Source organism: Xyrauchen texanus, chromosome 33 (genome assembly GCF_025860055.1).
Source record: "Xyrauchen texanus isolate HMW12.3.18 chromosome 33, RBS_HiC_50CHRs, whole genome shotgun sequence".
Classification (NCBI taxonomy): Eukaryota; Metazoa; Chordata; class Actinopteri; order Cypriniformes; family Catostomidae; genus Xyrauchen; species Xyrauchen texanus.
In genome coordinates, this window is record NC_068308.1 from 38,753,512 (window position 1) to 38,771,438 (window position 17,927).

Genomic DNA, 17,927 nt, shown 5'->3' on the forward strand with positions numbered 1-17,927 from the left:
TAATTAATACAATTAATCACAATTAATTGCATCTATATGTATTTGCTGAGAGGCCCCTCAAATAACAATAATTCAATATATATTTATACAATACAATCATTTATTTATATATGAATTATTACAAATGATATTCAGATAATTAAAATGCATTACATTATTGTGGCAGAGGAGTCAAGCATTAAAAAATACAGTTTAAAAAAATTGGCTTTAAAATCCAATGTATTGTTTATTTGCATATTACTGAACATAAGCCAATCATTGGTCTGCAGATCACTGCAATATATTTTGCAATTTAATTCGTCAATCAGTCTGAGATTTATTAGACGGGCTTGTCAAAGGACGCGTCAATGTACACCTGCATCAGACGGATGCTTTTAGATCATCTCACTTTGGTTGCGTTGCGTCATAAACATACCCTTTTTAGGTCGCTGTGTCAAGTTAAACATAGTTTAATACTTAGAAAAACATGTCGTGAGATCCCCAAGTTCAGATTTGCCTCCAAGGTGTTTTTTCATGCTGTCAGTAAGTGTGGTTTGTTCTCTGGATAAGCTGCACGTTGCCTATACAGCTGGAGTTGCGCTTACTGCCCCCTGGAGAAAACATGTGGTACGACAAGCTTGAATTGATCAGGAATCTTCCCTATTACAGTCTGGGGACATAATTGCGTTAATTTTTTTGTTATTTTTTTATATAATTAATCGCACTAAATTAATGCGTTAATTTGACAAATATATATATTATTATATTTTATATATTTTTATACATATTTATATATATATTGCACACCGACACATATATATATATATATATATATATATATATATATGCATATGCATATGCATATGCCGGTGTGCCCCATTGGCAATCAGGTCACCCAGTTGTGCACACCTGAGAGCAATTAGAGAGAGAGCGAAACTAAGGACAGACCAAACACCACAAAACATACAACACTAGCCGTCACTGTTGGGTTATACGCAGTTTACTGCATGTATAGTAGGTTATGCTGTTGATGTCCATGCATACTGAAAATGTGCATACTATGCACAGTATACATACAGAATACTTTCAAAAAAATTATTATGTAGCAGTGGTAAAACAAATAGCATTCCGAACACATCTCTGCTATGGATGGAATTGTGGATGTTTCCTCATGTCGTTCTGTGTGCCTATGCAGGTGACTCTGGCGAGCAGGCCATTGGTCAGATTTTGGATGAAGCAGGTAAAGTGGGCGAACTCTGTGCTGGGAAAGAGAGGAGAGATATTGTGGGCACAGCCAAAACTCTTGGACAGATTACCGAACAGGTTTCTGAGTTACGAGCCAGGTATGATCGCGCATGAAAACCCCAAACCCCATTTTTACCACCATCACTTACGGAGTCTTACCGCTGAATTTCTTTCTTTGGGGATTTTATAAATACTTTCTATTAGTCAGTATACTATATATATATATGTATAATGTCTGATTACTTTGAAGTTGTTGTTAGCATCAGAGCATAGATATATTTGGGAAAGTGTGATTTAGCGTGTTACATGTATGTACTATGTAGGGGTCAGGGAGCGAGTCCAGTGGCCATGCAGAAAGCGCAGCAGGTGTCTCAGGGTTTGGACGTTCTGACGGGGAAAGTTGAAAATGCGGCGCATAAATTGGAGGCTATGACCAACTCAAAACAAGCCATCGCCAAGAGAATAGACGCTGCTCAGGTGAGAGGGTTTGTTCAGATCGCTGTTGCACATCACACAACATGTAATGGTTACAGTGTGTTATCTTGTGAATGGTGACCATGTACTGCCTCTCCAGAACTGGCTGGCGGACCCCCACAGAGGTCCCGAGGGTGAGGAGAACATCAAGGCTCTTCTGGGGGAGGCGAGGAAGATCGCTGACCTGTGTGAAGATCCCAAAGAAAGAGAGGACATCCTGCGCAACATGGGCGAGATCAACGCGCTCACCGCCAAACTCTCTGAGCTCAAGAAATTGTACGTACTTTCTCAACTATCTCAACATCTTGAGTTTGTGGAATTCTTGGCCGCAGTCTCTGGAATATGAGCACATTTTTCCATTCCAAACTCCAGTTTTCCATTGTTTGACTGTTCACTGTTTGATTGTAGTTAAGCAACGTTTGTTCAAAGGCTTTGCACATTTTGTCAGAATATTTAACGGCTGTATGTGCGTGTTGCTGACAGTGTTGTACTGATGATCTTCACTTCTGTGAATGTGCAATGAAGCCTTTTAACAAACACTGTGAGAATGTATGTGTGACGCTGCAATCATTGCCTACTTTTGACTATCAGTCTGCTCCACATTGCAGCTTATTCTGACCAAGAGCCAACCTTTTAGACAGGAAGAGACCGTCTAAAGTGACTAATCACAATTCAATTTGTTTTTACTTCCCATAAAGACATAACTTTAAAAACATCACATAACACAGGCGCCAGTTCTTCATGAAAAGTCTTTAAAACCCAAGAAGCAATGCCGTCAGGACCAGCTGCCTTCCCTGCATTGATTTTACAGAGTCTAGCATTAATCTGCCTGATACTCAGGAGAGGTATAGTACCATTTGACAGTGTATGAGTAATAACATCCTCCTCAGATGGAATAGTGTGATCCACTTGGTCCCATCCTGAAGCAAAATGCTTGGCCAGAGTGTCACACTCATTCTGCAGGGATTTGGGTTCTTGTGGTGCCTCAAAACAGATGTACGTTTTCTACAAGTGATGTACTTTATGGGCATGGATGGCAATTTACCAGCATTCCACATGATGGTTTGATTGTCAGAGGTGCCAACAGGTGGCAGATGCACAGGTTGGACTCTACATGGAAGGAATGTTGGTAAGAATTTCATCAAGTTGACTGGCTGTTCTTGTTGCTCCCATCACAACTTGGTTCGGTCCATGTCTGATACAGATGGTTTCAGACTTATACCTATTCATGTCCCCGAGGATGACAACTGCACCATGCTGGCAATTATATATAGATAGGTCTGCACATATATAGCGATTTACACTATGTCCCATTCACACACACATGTCGGCAGAGCTGCCATGGACGTCGTAAGCCTGCCATTGGGAGCAATTGGAGTTTAGTGTCTTGCCCAAGGACACTTCGGTATGTGGAGTCATGTGGGCCGGGAATCGAACCACCAACCCGGTGATTAGTGGCCAACCCGCTCAACCACCTGAGCCACAGCTGCCCAATTGCATTCGATGTTGCCAAGGCAATGTTCCGGATATTGTGTAATTAGTGTGTCTGGTTGGGCCGTCGCTGTGGAGCGCGGTGGAATATACAGCACATCAGCGATAATGCAGCTTAACCCATGAGGAAGACTGTTATGGTGCAACCTAACCCATAAGACTTCATACTCCTCTACTTACAAGTGAGTCTGTCGTTTCTGTGTCATGTTATTACAAATACACAGTACGGCGACGACTCGCCTGCTGCCCTCATGATCGCGCCGATGTAAGGTATATCCGGGAATGGTTACAAGCGAATCTGGAATGTACGCATTTAGCCAAGTCTCTGACACATTGACTGTATCACAGTTCCAGTGGGTCCGACGTATAAGATAACTGCGCCTTTAAGCAGCTTGGAAAATTCCAGAAAATGATGTCAAGCCTTTATGCAATTAGCTTCTGATAGGAGGTGTACCTGTGGATGTATTTTAAGGCCTGTCTTCAAACTCCGTGCCTCTTTGCTTGGCATCATGGGAAAATCAAAAGAAATCAGTCAAGACCTCAGAAAAAATTTGTGGACCTCAACAAGTCTGGATCGTCCTAGGGAGCAATTTCCAAATGCCTGAAGGTGCCACGTTCATCTGTACAAACAATAGTACACAAGTATAAACACCATGTGACCACACAGCCATCATACCGCTCAGGAAGGAGATGCATTCTGTCTCCTAGAGATGAACGTAGTTTGGTGTGAAAAGTGCAAATCAATCCCAGAACAACAGCAAATGACCTTGTGAAGATGCTGGAGGAAACTGGTAGGCGAGTATCTATATCCACAGTAAAACGAGTCCTATATGGACATAACCTGAAAGGCTGCTCAGCAAGGAAGAAGCCACTGCTCCAAAACTGCCATAAAAATGCCAGACTACAGTTTGCAAGTGCACATGGGGACAAAGATCTTGTCCTCTGGTCTGATGAAACAAACATTGAACTGTTCGGCCATAATGACCATCGTTATGTTTGGAGGGAAAAGGGTGAGGCTTGCAAGCCGAAGAACACCATCCCAAGCGTGAAGCATGGGGGGGTGCAGCATCATGTTGTGGGGGTGCTGTAGGAGGGACTGGTGCACTTCACAAAATAGATGACATCATGAGGAAGGAAAATTATGTGGATATATTGAAGCAACATCTCAAGACATCAGACAGGAAGTTGAAGCTTGGTCCCAAATGGGGTCAATGACCCCAAGCATACCTCCAAAGTTGTGGCAAAATGGCTTCAGGAGAACAAAGTAAAGGTATTGGAGTGGCCATCACAAAGCCCTGACCTCAATCCCATAGAACATTTATGGGCAGGTCTGAAAAAGCATTTGCGAGCAAGGAGGCCAAAACCTGACTCGGTTACACCAGTTCTGTCTGGAGGAATGGGACAAAATTCCAGCAACTTATTGTGGGAAGCTTGTGGAAGGATCCCCAAAACATTTGACCCAAGCTAATCAATTTAAAGGCAATGATACCAAATACTAACAAAGTGTATGTGAACGTCTGACCCACTGGGTATGTGATGAAAGAAATAAAAGCTGAAATAAATAATTCTCTACTATTATTCTGACATTTCACATTCTTAAAATAAAGTATTGATTGTGAAAGATTGTGTTTGTTTGTTTCGATATACTTAAAACACTTTTATAAATCATGTACTTTCAATTCTATATTACAATTCTTGATTATAGTTATCTCGTCTTGTCTGTGTATGTAGAGGTAAGGGTGATACTCCTGAGGCTCGTGCTTTGGCGAAGCAGATCGCCACGGCTCTGCAGAATCTTCAGTCCAAAACCAGTAAATCCGTAGCCAACTCTCGCCCGGCCAAAGCCGCCGTTCACCTGGAAGGCAAAATCGAGCAAGCTCAGAGATGGATCGAAAACCCAACACTGGACGACAGCGGTGTCGGTGAGTTTCTGGAAATTGTCAGTTTAAATAAAACAAAAATTTGTTACTCATTTAAATATTTCCTTCTTTTGTCGTCTGTGTTTGTAGGCCAGGCTGCGATTCGTGGGCTGGTTGCCGAGGGCCGTCGTCTGGCCAATGCGTTGCCGGCATCTCATAGGCACGATTTGTTGGGTAAATGCGAGGAGGTGGAGCATCTGATGGCGCAGTTAGCCGAACTAGCGGCTCGTGGAGACGGAGATGGTCCACAATCCCGTGCAATCGCTCAACAGCTACAGGATACTCTCCAAGTAAGAGAGACACACACACATAAGCAGCTATAAGTTGGTAGTCCTAAGAACCCATTTATGTGGGCAAATGCTGGAAAACAGGAAAACTTTCTTCGCTCTTTTAAAGAGCTACGCTGATTAAAACTCAACTGCAAAAACGGCTCAAACAGAAGCTGAGTGTCCTGGTTATGACATCACAACATCATTATACATGTAAATGTTATTTTAGTTTGATAAAATCAAGGAGGTTACTGGCTTTACCAGTGTTTCGTCATCATGATAAAGAAGTGGACATAATATTACAAAGATAAAGGTATAACATTTATAGTGTTTACGTATTGCCACTTTACTATTGAAACTGTGGGCTTCATTCATGAAACACGAGCAGAACGAATTTGTGTAAATCGTTTGTAAAGCCGTTCTGACGTGCTGACGTGTAAATCGTGCGTCAGGCGTCCGAACATGCTGACGTGTTAATCCTGCGTCAGGCGTCCGAGCGTGCTGACGTGTAAATCGTGCGTCAGGCTTCCGAGCGTGCTGACGTGTTAATCGTGCGTCAGGCGTCCAAACGTGCTGACGTGTTAATCCTGCGTCAGGCATCCGAGCGTGCCGACGTGTAAATCGTGCGTCAGGCGTCCGAGCGTGCTGACGTATTAATCGTGCGTCAGGCGTCCGAGCGTGCTGACGTGTAAATCGTGCGTCAGGCGTACGAACGTGCTGACGTGTAAATGGTGCGTCAGGTGTCAGAGCGTGCTGACGTGTTAATCGTGCGTCAGGCGTCCGAGCGTGCTGACGTGTTAATCGTGCGTCAGGCGTCCGAACGTGCTGACGTGTTAATCGTGCGTCAGGCGTCCGAGCGTGCTGACGTGTTAATCGTGCATCAGGCGTCCGAACGTGCCGACGTGTAAATAGCGCGCAAGGCGTCCGAATGTACTGACGTGTAAATAGCGCGCAAGATGTCCGAATGCGCCAACGTGTAAATCGTGCGTATGACATCCGATGATGTTGAAATAACAGAAATTTGTAAAAACGTTTTCTTTTTAAACCATAGCCTATACTTTTGTAGAAACGTTTATTTGCTGCTTGCGTATAGTATTTTCTCAACTATCGTTTTTCCAGGTTCATGGAAAGACACAGTTTGCGTTTGATTTTCTCGTATAAATGAACACCCTCTAACGTGACCAGTTGGACAGTTTTTATTTGATGTGAACTCTATAATTTAGGTTTCATAATAGTATAGGCATCGATAAATTGTGTTCAGTTGATAACATATGCTCAATGCTAATGCTGTTAAACCTATAAATAAACACATCACTGTAAGTTGTAAGTATATCACTGTTAACGTCATGATTTACCCGAGAAGTTTCACAAATGACGCTGGCGACGTGCTCGACTGAACCAGAGAAGATTAATGGTGGTAGACATCCTCCTCCCATTTTTTACGCTCATGCCAAACCATTTTTATTGACTTCTTGAACTGTTTGATTCACAAAAGAACCTCATATTACAGCAAAAACAAGCGATGACTGAAGGCCTCACTTTTGAGACGCTATTGTGCTTGCTAAATCAATTTTACATTATGTCTTCGCTTCATTCATAAAAAACTAGCATAAAAAAAATTCACTAACATTCACACATCTGGGGGGTACGAAGCTTTTATGAATCCGGCATAACGTTTTTGGGAGGTCCATTTTATGCGCAGATTACTGCAAATATATATTTACTTAATATATATTTTCCTATTTACAAAAGTTTAATGAATGAGGCCAGGGAGAGGGTGGAAATCGGTCATAAAAACAAAATTTGAAGAAATAAAATTGACATTTAAAAAATGATGTATTAAAATATGAATGAAAATTGGTGTACAAACCGGATATACATTGATCACATTTACATGAATGTATGCCAACACAGAACAACCAATCATCAAGTACACTGATATTTACAGGTCATGCTGTAAATCACACATGCACACACGGATACAGGAAAGAGCGCCCTCTGGAATACCAGTGTAAGTATTACAAGGTATTTTCTGTAGTAATGTGTGTTTGATGTGTTTTTGCAGGATCTGAAGGGTAAAATGCAGGAAGCCATGACACAGGAAGTTTCTGATATCTTCAGTGACACGACCACACCCGTCAAACTATTGGCTGTGGCAGCGACGGCCCCATCGAACACCCCCAATAGAGAGGAGGTACACACACACGCACACACACACACACACACACACACACACATACGTCCCTCTGTGTTACTGATATAATCTGATGGTGCTGTTCAGGTGTTTGATGAGCGGGCGGCAAACTTTGAGAATCACGCCGGGCGTCTGGGCGCTACAGCAGAGAAGGCGGCCGCCGTGGGCTCTGCCAATAAGAGCACCGTAGAGGGCATCCAAGCCGCGGTTAAATCTGCCCGAGAGCTCACGCCACAGGTACGACAAATGTAATGTTGAAGATAATGTTTATAAAAGGTATCATTTATTTCCAGTTTATTCATAAGAGTTTGAAACTGATTGTAAATGATCTGAAATGTCACTTTGATCATACGGTACCGCATGTGCAATCAAATCAGGGTTATTATATTTTTGGGTAAAACTTCACAATATAGTTGTATTTGTTAGCTTTTATAAATACGTTAGATGAACTAACAATGGACGATATATTTGACAGCATTTATTCATGTTAATTTATTAAAATACAATTGTTCATTGTTTATTCTGTGCGCATTAACTAATGTTATTATATACAGCTTCTGATTTTAAAAATGTACAAGGATATGTTAAAATTAGCATTAAATGAGCCCAATAAGAGCTGTATTATTTATTGTTAGCTCATGTTAACTAATGAAGTTAACGAATACAACTTTATTGTACAGTGTTACATAGTTTTTTTAATTCTATTATGTAGAATTGGACTTATGAAGAAGTATTTATGATTTTATTTTTATTTCAGTTAACCAAAAACAATTTTTGTTTAAAAATATTCTTAATTAATTTATTTTTATTATTAATTAATAATGAAGAAGTATTTGATTTTTATTTCAATTAACAAAAAAAATATATATTTTTAAGTAATCTTTATTAATTAATATAAATATTTTTGGAATTATGAAGAAGTATTTATGATTTTTATTTCAGTTAACAAAAAAACATTTTCATTGGAAAAAAAATCTTTATTAATGAATCAATTCTTTTTTGGAATTATGAAGTATTTATGGATTTTATTTTTATTTAAGTTAACAAAAAATATTTTAATTCAAAAATAATCTTTATTAATTAATAAAAATGTATTTTTTGGAATTATGAAGAAGGATTTATCATTTTTATTTCAGTTAACAAAAAATATTTTCATTTAAAAATAAACTATTAATTAATAAACATTTTTTGGGGGGAATTATTAAGTACTATTTATGATTTTTATTTCAGTTAACAAAAAATATTTTCATTTAAAAATAATCTTTATTAATTCATAAAAAATATTTTTGGGAATTATAAAGAAGTATTTATGATTTGTATTTTTATTTAATTTAACAATAATATTTTCGTTTAATGTTCATTAACAATAATAACACTGGCTCAAGTCATCATTTAAAAAATTATTAATAAGCATCTATTGAATCTATTGACGGACCTAATCATGTAGAATTGTTTTGTCTCGCAGGTTGTTTCAGCAGCTCGAATCCTCCTCAAGAATCCTGGTAATCAGGCGGCAAGCGAGCACTTTGAAACCATGAAGAATCAGTGGATCGACAATGTTGAGAAAATGACAGGTGAACTTAAATGTTTACTTTTGTTTCGAAGTCCAAATTGAATCTGTTGTGAAGTTGAAATTGATCTAGGAAGAGTTTTCATTGAATTGCTCAAAAAGATTCGGTCTACTGAATCAGTCAGAACGATTGTGGATTTACTAATCTACAGTTCAGAACCGTTGTCATGACAACATGACCTCACAAAACATTCTTAAGAATAAAAATGTTCTTTTTTAGAATTTTCTCAACTTTTTTCCCATCAATATTTGTAGCTTCTTATGAATCATGAATGAGAATTGTTACATTTGTTACGAGTCTCATCCTAAGTGACTCCTAACTCTCTCTCTCTCTCTCTCTGTCAGGTCTGGTGGATGAGGCGATCGACACCAGGTCTTTGTTGGACGCATCAGAAGAAGCCATTAAGAAAGATCTGGATAAGTGTCAGGTAGCTATGGCCAATCACCAGCCTCAGATGCTGGTCGCCGGGGCAACCAGCATCGCTCGGCGAGCCAATCGGATCATGCTGGTGGCAAAACGAGAGGTGGAGAACTCGGAGGACCCGAAGTTTAGAGAAATGGTGAAAGCAGCTTCAGACGAGCTCAGCAGAACCATCTCACCAATGGTCATGGATGCCAAGGCGGTGGCTGGAAACATACAGGACCAAGGTGAGACACTCACTTCATACCTGCCGAGTAAGCTGCAATCTGGATAAGTTGTTATGCCAATAGTCAAAAGGCACAACATAAAACCAGACCGGGACAATGTGAATATTTCTGTCTCTGTCGGCAGGTCTTCAGAGGGGTTTCCTGGACTCTGGTTTCAAGATTCTGGGTGCCGTGGCTAAAGTCAGAGAGGTGTTCCAGCCGCAGGAGCCGCAGGAGCCGGACTTCCCCCCTCCACCTCCAGACCTGGAGCAGTTGCAGGTCAGTGTCACTCACGTCTCCTGCTGACAGAAGTGGCATCCAAATTCAAGCGCCTAACCTAACTGTTAATAAAGTATGTTCTTCTGCTGTGAATGCATAAACATATGTATGACATGAAATAACTTACACATTTAAATTATAAAAATACTTATAAAATTACAACGCGTAAATAGTTAATTAATAATTAACCAAAAAAAAATTACAAAAAAAAACATTATTAATAATTTACAAAACATTATTCTTAACTTTTTTTTTATTATTTACAATGTGAAAATGTATTAATAATTTTACAATTTAAAAAAAATTATAAAACAAATTATTTACAACACAAAAATAATTCATTAATAATTTACAAAATAATTTTAGAAATTAATGTTAAAAAATAAATTGCAAAAAAATTGTACTGAGATCATAGTTAAATAATAATTATCTAAAAATATTTTTAAAAAACACAAAAATAATTAATAATTTAAAAAACCTTATTCCTAAAAAGAAATTTAAATGACTTAAAATGCAAAACAATAATTAATAAATCAACAAATTAAAATAAAAACACATTTATAAAATTATTTTAGAAATGTTAAAACATTTACAATGTGGAAAAAAGTATTTTAAATTACTATACAAAAATAGTTTTGTTTTGTAGAATGTTTTTTAGAAAACATTATTCATAAAACTATTTAATTATTTACAATGTGAAAATAATTAATGATTTTACAAAACCTGTTTTAAAATGATTAAGAAAGTTACAACACAGAATAGTTCATCTAGGTACCTCATGGCTAATGCAAACCCTCATTTGGCATACTACATAGTAGGGATGTATGCAGATACAGATGCTGGGAATGTTCCCTCTAGTTCCCCCTATTTCTCTCTCTGGCAGACCCTTCTGTTTCACTTTCACTAAAGTAGAAACAGATTTTTTTCATGGAATTTTCAAATGTCCATGATGACATAACCGCGCATGCTATCGCGCGGTATGCCAACACATACCCATGACCTTGGTGGGACTAGTGCTGTGCTCTACCTTCTCAAAGAAAAAGGGAAACTCAAGATAAATTACTTTGTCGAGATGTCTTTTGACAAGGTCTTTAAAAAACAAGACAGAAAAATAATAATAATGCATGTCATCTGTGGGCTTCCGTATAGTGCTGCTATGAATGTGAAATGTACATACTGTTTATGGATGTCCTTATTTCACAAATTAATCAGCACTGCGTTTTTCTACACAAACTTTCTCACCACTTCAGTTCCATAATAAACAAAATCTCCAGTTGAAATGCTCATTGTTAATTTAGCTCAGATTCAGTTTTATTCCATCTGCACGGCAACAACATGAACAGTGTATCGATGGTTCACATTTAGATAAACGACGATGCTGCTCCCCCAAAACCGCCCCTGCCGGAGGGTGAAATGCCCCCTCCCCGACCTCCACCACCTGAGGAGAAGGACGACGAGTTCCCAGAGCAGCAGGCCGGAGAGATGGTCAGCGAGCCCATGATGGTGGCCGCCCGACAGCTACATGACGAGGCCCGGAAGTGGTCGAGCAAGGTCAGTTGTCTCATCGAGTCTCCCTGCTGGGTTACGAGTGTACGCTAATGTGCAAGTTATTAATCTGTGGGTGCTGACTTCCTGCAGGGTAATGACATCATCGGCGCGGCTAAGCGCATGGCTCTATTGATGGCGGAGATGTCTCGACTGGTGCGTGGAGCCACCGGGAATAAGAGAGCCCTCATCCAGTGTGCCAAAGACATCGCCAAAGCCTCCGATGAGGTCACACTCCTCGCCAAAGAAGTCGCCAAGCAGTGTACAGACAAACGCATCAGAACCAACCTGCTGCAGGTAAACACGAGCGTTCACTCTACGTTTACATTTATGCATTTGTCACATGCTTTTATCAAAAGCAACTATCGTATTCAAGCTCTACATTTTATCAGTACTAAAGTTTCTTGGTGATCTTGTATTTTAAATCATTTAGAAATAGTAAATATAATTAATTAATAAATTGATCAATAATAATAACAAATAGAGCTGCGAGCAGCAATACGTGGCCAAGCCTCAAAGAAGTAATAGGAAGATTGCACAACCAGAGAATGGTCAGAGGGAATTTGATGCATAATGAAAGGACTTAGAGGTGAAAAGTGGTACTAATGCCACTCAGAACTTTGGAAAGTCAAGAGGTATAAATTCAAGATTGTCCAAGGCGGGATTTAAATGCAAACTCCTGAGGTCTTGCCCATTGCTTTACACACTACGCCACCCAGTTGATAGGTCAATACAATGCCCAAGAGGCAAACCAAGATGAGTCATTAGAAATAAACATTGATTATCAAGCTAAGCTAATGTAGACAATGTATAGTATGATAACCGATTAGCTTGAGAAGATGGAATACCCTTATGGTTACACTGAAAGCTGATTAGCTTGCAAGATATCATAGCATGTGGTTAGCATGCTTACCGATTAGCATGCTGAGCTAATATAGCCTATGTATGGCATGATTACGATTAGCTTGAATAGATGGAATACCCTTATGGTTACCCTGCAAGCTGATTAGCACCCTAAGATAGCATAGCATGTGGTTAGCATGCTTACCGATTAGCATGCTGAGCTAATATAGCCTATGTATGGCATGATGACGATTAGCTTGAATAGATGGAATACCCTTATGGTTACCCTGCAAGCTGATTAGCACCCTAAGATAGCATAGCATGTGGTTAGCATGCTAACCGACTAGCCTCTTAGGACAGAATAGATTAAATTCAGGAAGGCATATCTCGATAATAGTAGTGAAAATCAAAAATCTGTTCAGTCACTTCTATGCTGTTTGCTCCGAAGATCATCTGAGCAGATGTTTGTGAAGAATGGATGGAATTAAAGTTAATGGGATGTGTATTGATATGGTAATCAACATTGGGGTACCATTGGAATCTGTATAAAGCTAGGAACATAAAGAGACCAAGACAACTTTTGGTGAAACAAATTCAAAAGTTATAGGCATATTTGCATATAGGAGTAGCGAAAGAAAACTATTAGCATCTCAATCAGTGCCAACTGCCATTGTAATCATCATCATAAGGAGAGTAATCAGAGGCAAAATATATGTTTTTAGCTCAACTGGCAGTGGAGCTATAGAATTTGGCATAGATACCCGAAACTTGGTCAGGGGGCTATTCTTACCTATCCCCACCAGTGTGCCAAATTTAGTTATTTTCCCATGTACACTTCATAGAGCTGAAGAAGAAAACTAAAAGATACAATAGGTGCCACAGCACCTTCAGTGCTTGGCCCCTGATAAGAAAAGTAAATGGTCTGTACTTATATAGCGCCTTTTTTATGCCTTAATGGCATTCAAAGCGCTTTACACTGTGACTCATTCACCCGTTCACACACCAATGGCAGCAGAGCTGCTATGTAAGGGGCTAGCCTGCCATTGGGAGCAACTTGGGGTTCAGTGTCTTGCCCAAGGACAATCCGGCGTGTGGAGTAGTGGGGGCCGGGATTCGAACCACCAACCCAGCGATTAGTGGCTGACCCCTCTACCACCTGAGCCACAGCCCACCCTACAAATGCAATAAGGGGCTTGAGACCCTTTTAAACCTTGGCCCCTTCAATGATAATAAATAATATTCTACTGTTTCCAAAAAAATGGTTTGAATGTAAAGTGAACCCATCCCAGCTAAAATGGGCCAAAAACAGATCTGAGGACAGAAACCGCATGAATGCAAAGATATCTGGGTTCTTTTTTTTTGTTTTTTGTCCACTTTATTGGTTCTTAGGGAAAAAATGCCCAAGTTTTTCCAATTTCTGTCTTTTTGTAGGTGTGTGAGAGAATTCCTACCATCAGCACACAATTGAAGATTCTCTCCACTGTGAAGGCCACCATGTTGGGACGCACCAATATCAGCGAGGAGGAATCAGAGCAGGTCAGATCCTTCTCTTGTTGTGAAAGTCGAACTCTTTCCCAAATCAGCTTAATAACTTGTAAGCATCCCAAATGTGTGGGTCTCTCTTGTAGGCTACTGAGATGTTGGTCCATAACGCTCAGAACCTGATGCAGTCCGTGAAGGAGACTGTGAGAGAAGCCGAAGCCGCATCCATCAAGATCCGCACAGATGCCGGATTCACCCTCCGCTGGGTCCGTAAGACACCGTGGTACCAGTGAGGAGCAGAACCAGCACAAACATCCCAGCGTGCACTTGGAGAAACAGTTCAGACCAGGTTCGAAATGTCATTGCAGACATGACGTCCACCTCGTGTAGGGGTGACCAAACTATTCCATATCAAAACCATTCTTGAGGATGTTCATGGGTGTAAAATAAGGGACGATTCGATTAAACCGTATGGTGGTCAATTCCTTTTCTAATTTGTGGAGAGATATTTTGAATGCTGATGTATTGCAAAGGTCGTTATTTTTATTATTTCTCAGATATTTTTACAGAAACAATAAATGGGGCATTTTGAAGCCATTTGATTTTCGTAGATGCAGTTTAAAGTGACTTTATATGTACACTATATATCTCATTTTCGTATTCTTATTTTCAGCTGCCTTTATTCAGTCTTTGAATGTATTTTCTAATGCATCATCACACACGCGCACACACACTCATCTTTATATTTTGTCTTCACATGCACAGAAACACAAGCACAGATGTTGATATTCTGCAATCCTTGCTGAGGATATGAGTAAATGTGCTTTTATATGTAAAAGTGTATGTGAAAACTGCAAAGAATCAGTTTTATAATCAGCATTTATCGTCTTCAATATCTTCTAAACAAGATACATTTACTGGAGAAGCTAAATTGTGTAACAGACTTTTTTCAGCCCATTTTTTTAAGCATTTTGCTTCTCACATAAGTGTATTTTGTTTTAAGGATGTTTCAGTATTTTCACAGAAAAACAAGACAAGAATACTGATTATAAAAATCGATTTCACCAAAGCTATAGTTGTTGTTTACCTGTTTATCTAGTGCATAATTTATCAATAAACCATCCAAACTATCATTCAGGGATGACTAAATTAAACCTACGAGCTTGTGCTTCATGTGTACCTGTGAACTATGCAAATGAAATCTGTTTCTAACCACACAAAACGCACTGCTGTCCTCGTATTTCCACTATAGACTTCACTGTGCTAGATACACTACTAAACGCTCTTGCAGATTGTGCACTCAAGTATATTTATATGAGTGAAGGTATGCTCTTGACATAACTTTTCCTTTTATAATATTGAGGAGTAGTTTGTGTAAATAATGTGTCCTTCTCTACAGACAGCCTGTAAGACCTTTGTGCCTTGTCATAATAAAATAACTAATTATCATCTGTGTGGGAGTATATTTATTTCTTTTTCTTTAAAAGGTCTGTTTTTATATGCATTATGTGCCGAATGAGTATTTTAAAGGACAAACGAGAAAGTCCCCTACAAAAAAGTCAAAATATACAAATACCGCCAAAAAGTCCCTTTTGACAGAGTTCTTCCAAATGAATTGCTAATAGGTTGAATGCAGGTAAAGTGGGCCACTTTCTGATAATTTAGCGTTGTTTATATGTTATGACACAACTGATTACATCAGTGACATCCCATCCTAGTTCATGATGAACTTTAGTCATTTAAGAATGGAAGAATGTACATAATGATGTAATAGTTTACCCGCATTCACCCAATTTGTGCTGTTGGTTTCGTGTCACTTCCTGAATAGAAATTGATTGCCAATTGAAACATTATTGCCACATGTTTTAAAACTCATTGTGGCAGGCCGGAGGGTGGGCGTGATGCTACACACCCGGCCCCTAATCAGGCTAATTAGCCCATGAGAGGGATAAAAGCCGACCGAAGATGGCAGTGCGACAGAGAGATTTTACGGGCAGCTGTCCGACACCTGTGTGCGTGTTTGTTACAGTTTTATATGAAACTGTTATTTGTATTGTCAAGCCGGTTCTCGCCGCCTCCTTTCCATTAATCCCTTTACACTGGTGCCGAAACCCGGGAAGGAGGAGGGCTGCACCGTAGTGGAGTCCTCGCCACTGCCGTCCACCCCAACAGAGCAGCCGCTGCCATCTGCCGGGGGACGGAGGAGCCCGGCCGCCTGAGTGCAGAGGTACGGCCGCTGATCGCAAAGGGAGAAGGGGCTCCTAACTGACTGCCTGGAATGGTCAGGGAAAATGGTCGCTGAAACGCGGCGGTATCGGAGACCGTCGACCGCAAGCCGGGAGGGGCTCCTGGCCGAACACCTGGAGCGGGAGAACCACTGCCTGGGGCCGGGGAGACCCCTTCTGTTTCCAAAGAATGCGGCGGGGCGTTCCATCCGCCAGAGGCCGGAAGACCGGAAGTCCATTAGAGGGTGGAGGAGTGGCCGAGGACCAAGCTATGGCGTATCGTAGAACTGGCTGATGACCTGCTGTGAAGGCCCGCCCCTCCCCTGGAAAAGGGGGTGTACGTCATGCCCGGCCTGAGAGAACGAGGGAGGAATGTGGCATGGCGGAGGGCGGGACCGGGTCGGAATGCTACACACCTGGCCCCTAATCAGACTAATTAGCCCTTGAGAGGGATAAAGGCCGACCGAAGACGGCTGTGCGACAGAGAGTGAGTTACGGGCAGCTGTCCGACACCTGTTTGTGTGTTTGTCTTTTTATTTTAATCTATTATTTATATTGTCAAGCCGGTTCTCGCCTCATTTCCATTAATCCCTTTTACACTTATATCTCTGCAGTACAAAAATGGGCTTTTCACAATCATTGGGAAATGCCCGTCCCGGTTTGGAAACGCCCACAGATTTGAAAACACCCATTACTGTTCTGCAGAGACCCGTGTGAAACATTTCACATAGGAAAAGTAAACATGAAGAGAAACACCTGGAACATTACTTCATAAATTGCTGGTTTATCATTTTAGATGTTATAGCACTAGGGGATACAAACTCATTTCACATAGTAGTACAATTATTTAAAATTCACCCCTATATTCACTTGAAGTAAACAAATGATGACATATGTGATTTTCATCTTTACAAATAACATTTTTATCCAGGAATATTTTGGTTCAACACAAGTTAAGCTCAACTGGCAGCATTTGTGACATAACGATTACAAAAAAAAGAAATACTTAATTAGGCTCGTTTCTTGTTTATTTAATTATTAAAAAATATTATTTTAACAATAGCTAGTTAGTGAATAGGGCCAGTACATTAAAATACACACTTTTTTAAAAAACAATTATAGCTGCTTGATGTAAACATTATTTATGTTGACATGACTTTATGTGAAAACTGTGAATAATGAGTTGTTTTACCACCATTATGCCATTTAAATAATTACAGGGTTATGGGGCGGAGCCAGGAGTTTTTCAAAGGGGTGGCCAGGCAGGGGCAAGCCTGTGGTCTGTTGTAGCACAGAAATATTCGGGCAGCATTTTTCGATCGTCAGACTGGGGGGGTACAATGACACCCGAGACGGAGAGGTTTGGGGGGGGATACAATGACACCCGGGACGGAGAGGTTTGGGGGGAGGGGTGATAGAATGACACCCGAGACGGAGAGGTTTGGGGGGGATACAATGACACCCGGGAAGGAGAGGTTTGGGGGGGGATACAATGACACCCGGGACGGAGAGGTTTGGGGGAAACAATGACACCCGGGACAGAGAGGTTTGGGGGGGGATACAATGACACCCGGGACAGAGAGGTTTGGGGGTGATAGAATGACACCCGAGACGGAGAGGTTTGGGGGGGATACAATGACACCCGGGACGGAGAGGTTTGGGGGGGGATACAATGACACCCGGACGGAGAGGTTTGGGGGGATACAATGACACCCGGGACAGAGAGGTGTGGCGACCTTTACAGAGATGATTTCACCTCTAAAGAACTCAATTGCAACCGGGGTT

At 40.5% G+C, this 17,927-nt stretch overlaps 1 protein-coding gene across 2 annotated transcripts in view; it reads left to right on the forward strand.

Moving 5' to 3' along the window:
- Window positions 1–15,366, forward strand: part of vclb (vinculin b) — a 47,749-nt gene extending 32,383 nt beyond the window's left edge. Inside the window, exons 8-21 of one of the 2 annotated variants that reach the window (XM_052102870.1) lie at window positions 1,175–1,322; window positions 1,548–1,701; window positions 1,799–1,974; window positions 4,921–5,111; window positions 5,199–5,398; window positions 7,443–7,571; window positions 7,659–7,808; window positions 9,037–9,145; window positions 9,487–9,789; window positions 9,914–10,047; window positions 11,413–11,598; window positions 11,686–11,889; window positions 13,867–13,971; window positions 14,064–15,366. In XM_052102870.1, the coding sequence (XP_051958830.1) occupies window positions 1,175–1,322; window positions 1,548–1,701; window positions 1,799–1,974; window positions 4,921–5,111; window positions 5,199–5,398; window positions 7,443–7,571; window positions 7,659–7,808; window positions 9,037–9,145; window positions 9,487–9,789; window positions 9,914–10,047; window positions 11,413–11,598; window positions 11,686–11,889; window positions 13,867–13,971; window positions 14,064–14,210 (2,336 nt within the window). In that variant the 3' untranslated portion in view covers window positions 14,211–15,366. Of the gene's footprint in view, window positions 1–1,174; window positions 1,323–1,547; window positions 1,702–1,798; window positions 1,975–4,920; window positions 5,399–7,442; window positions 7,572–7,658; window positions 7,809–9,036; window positions 9,146–9,486; window positions 9,790–9,913; window positions 10,048–11,412; window positions 11,599–11,685; window positions 11,890–13,866; window positions 13,972–14,063 lie in introns of both variants that reach the window. The other variant, XM_052102869.1, reaches the window with a different exon arrangement.
- The last annotated feature ends 2,561 nt before the right edge of the window (window positions 15,367–17,927 follow it).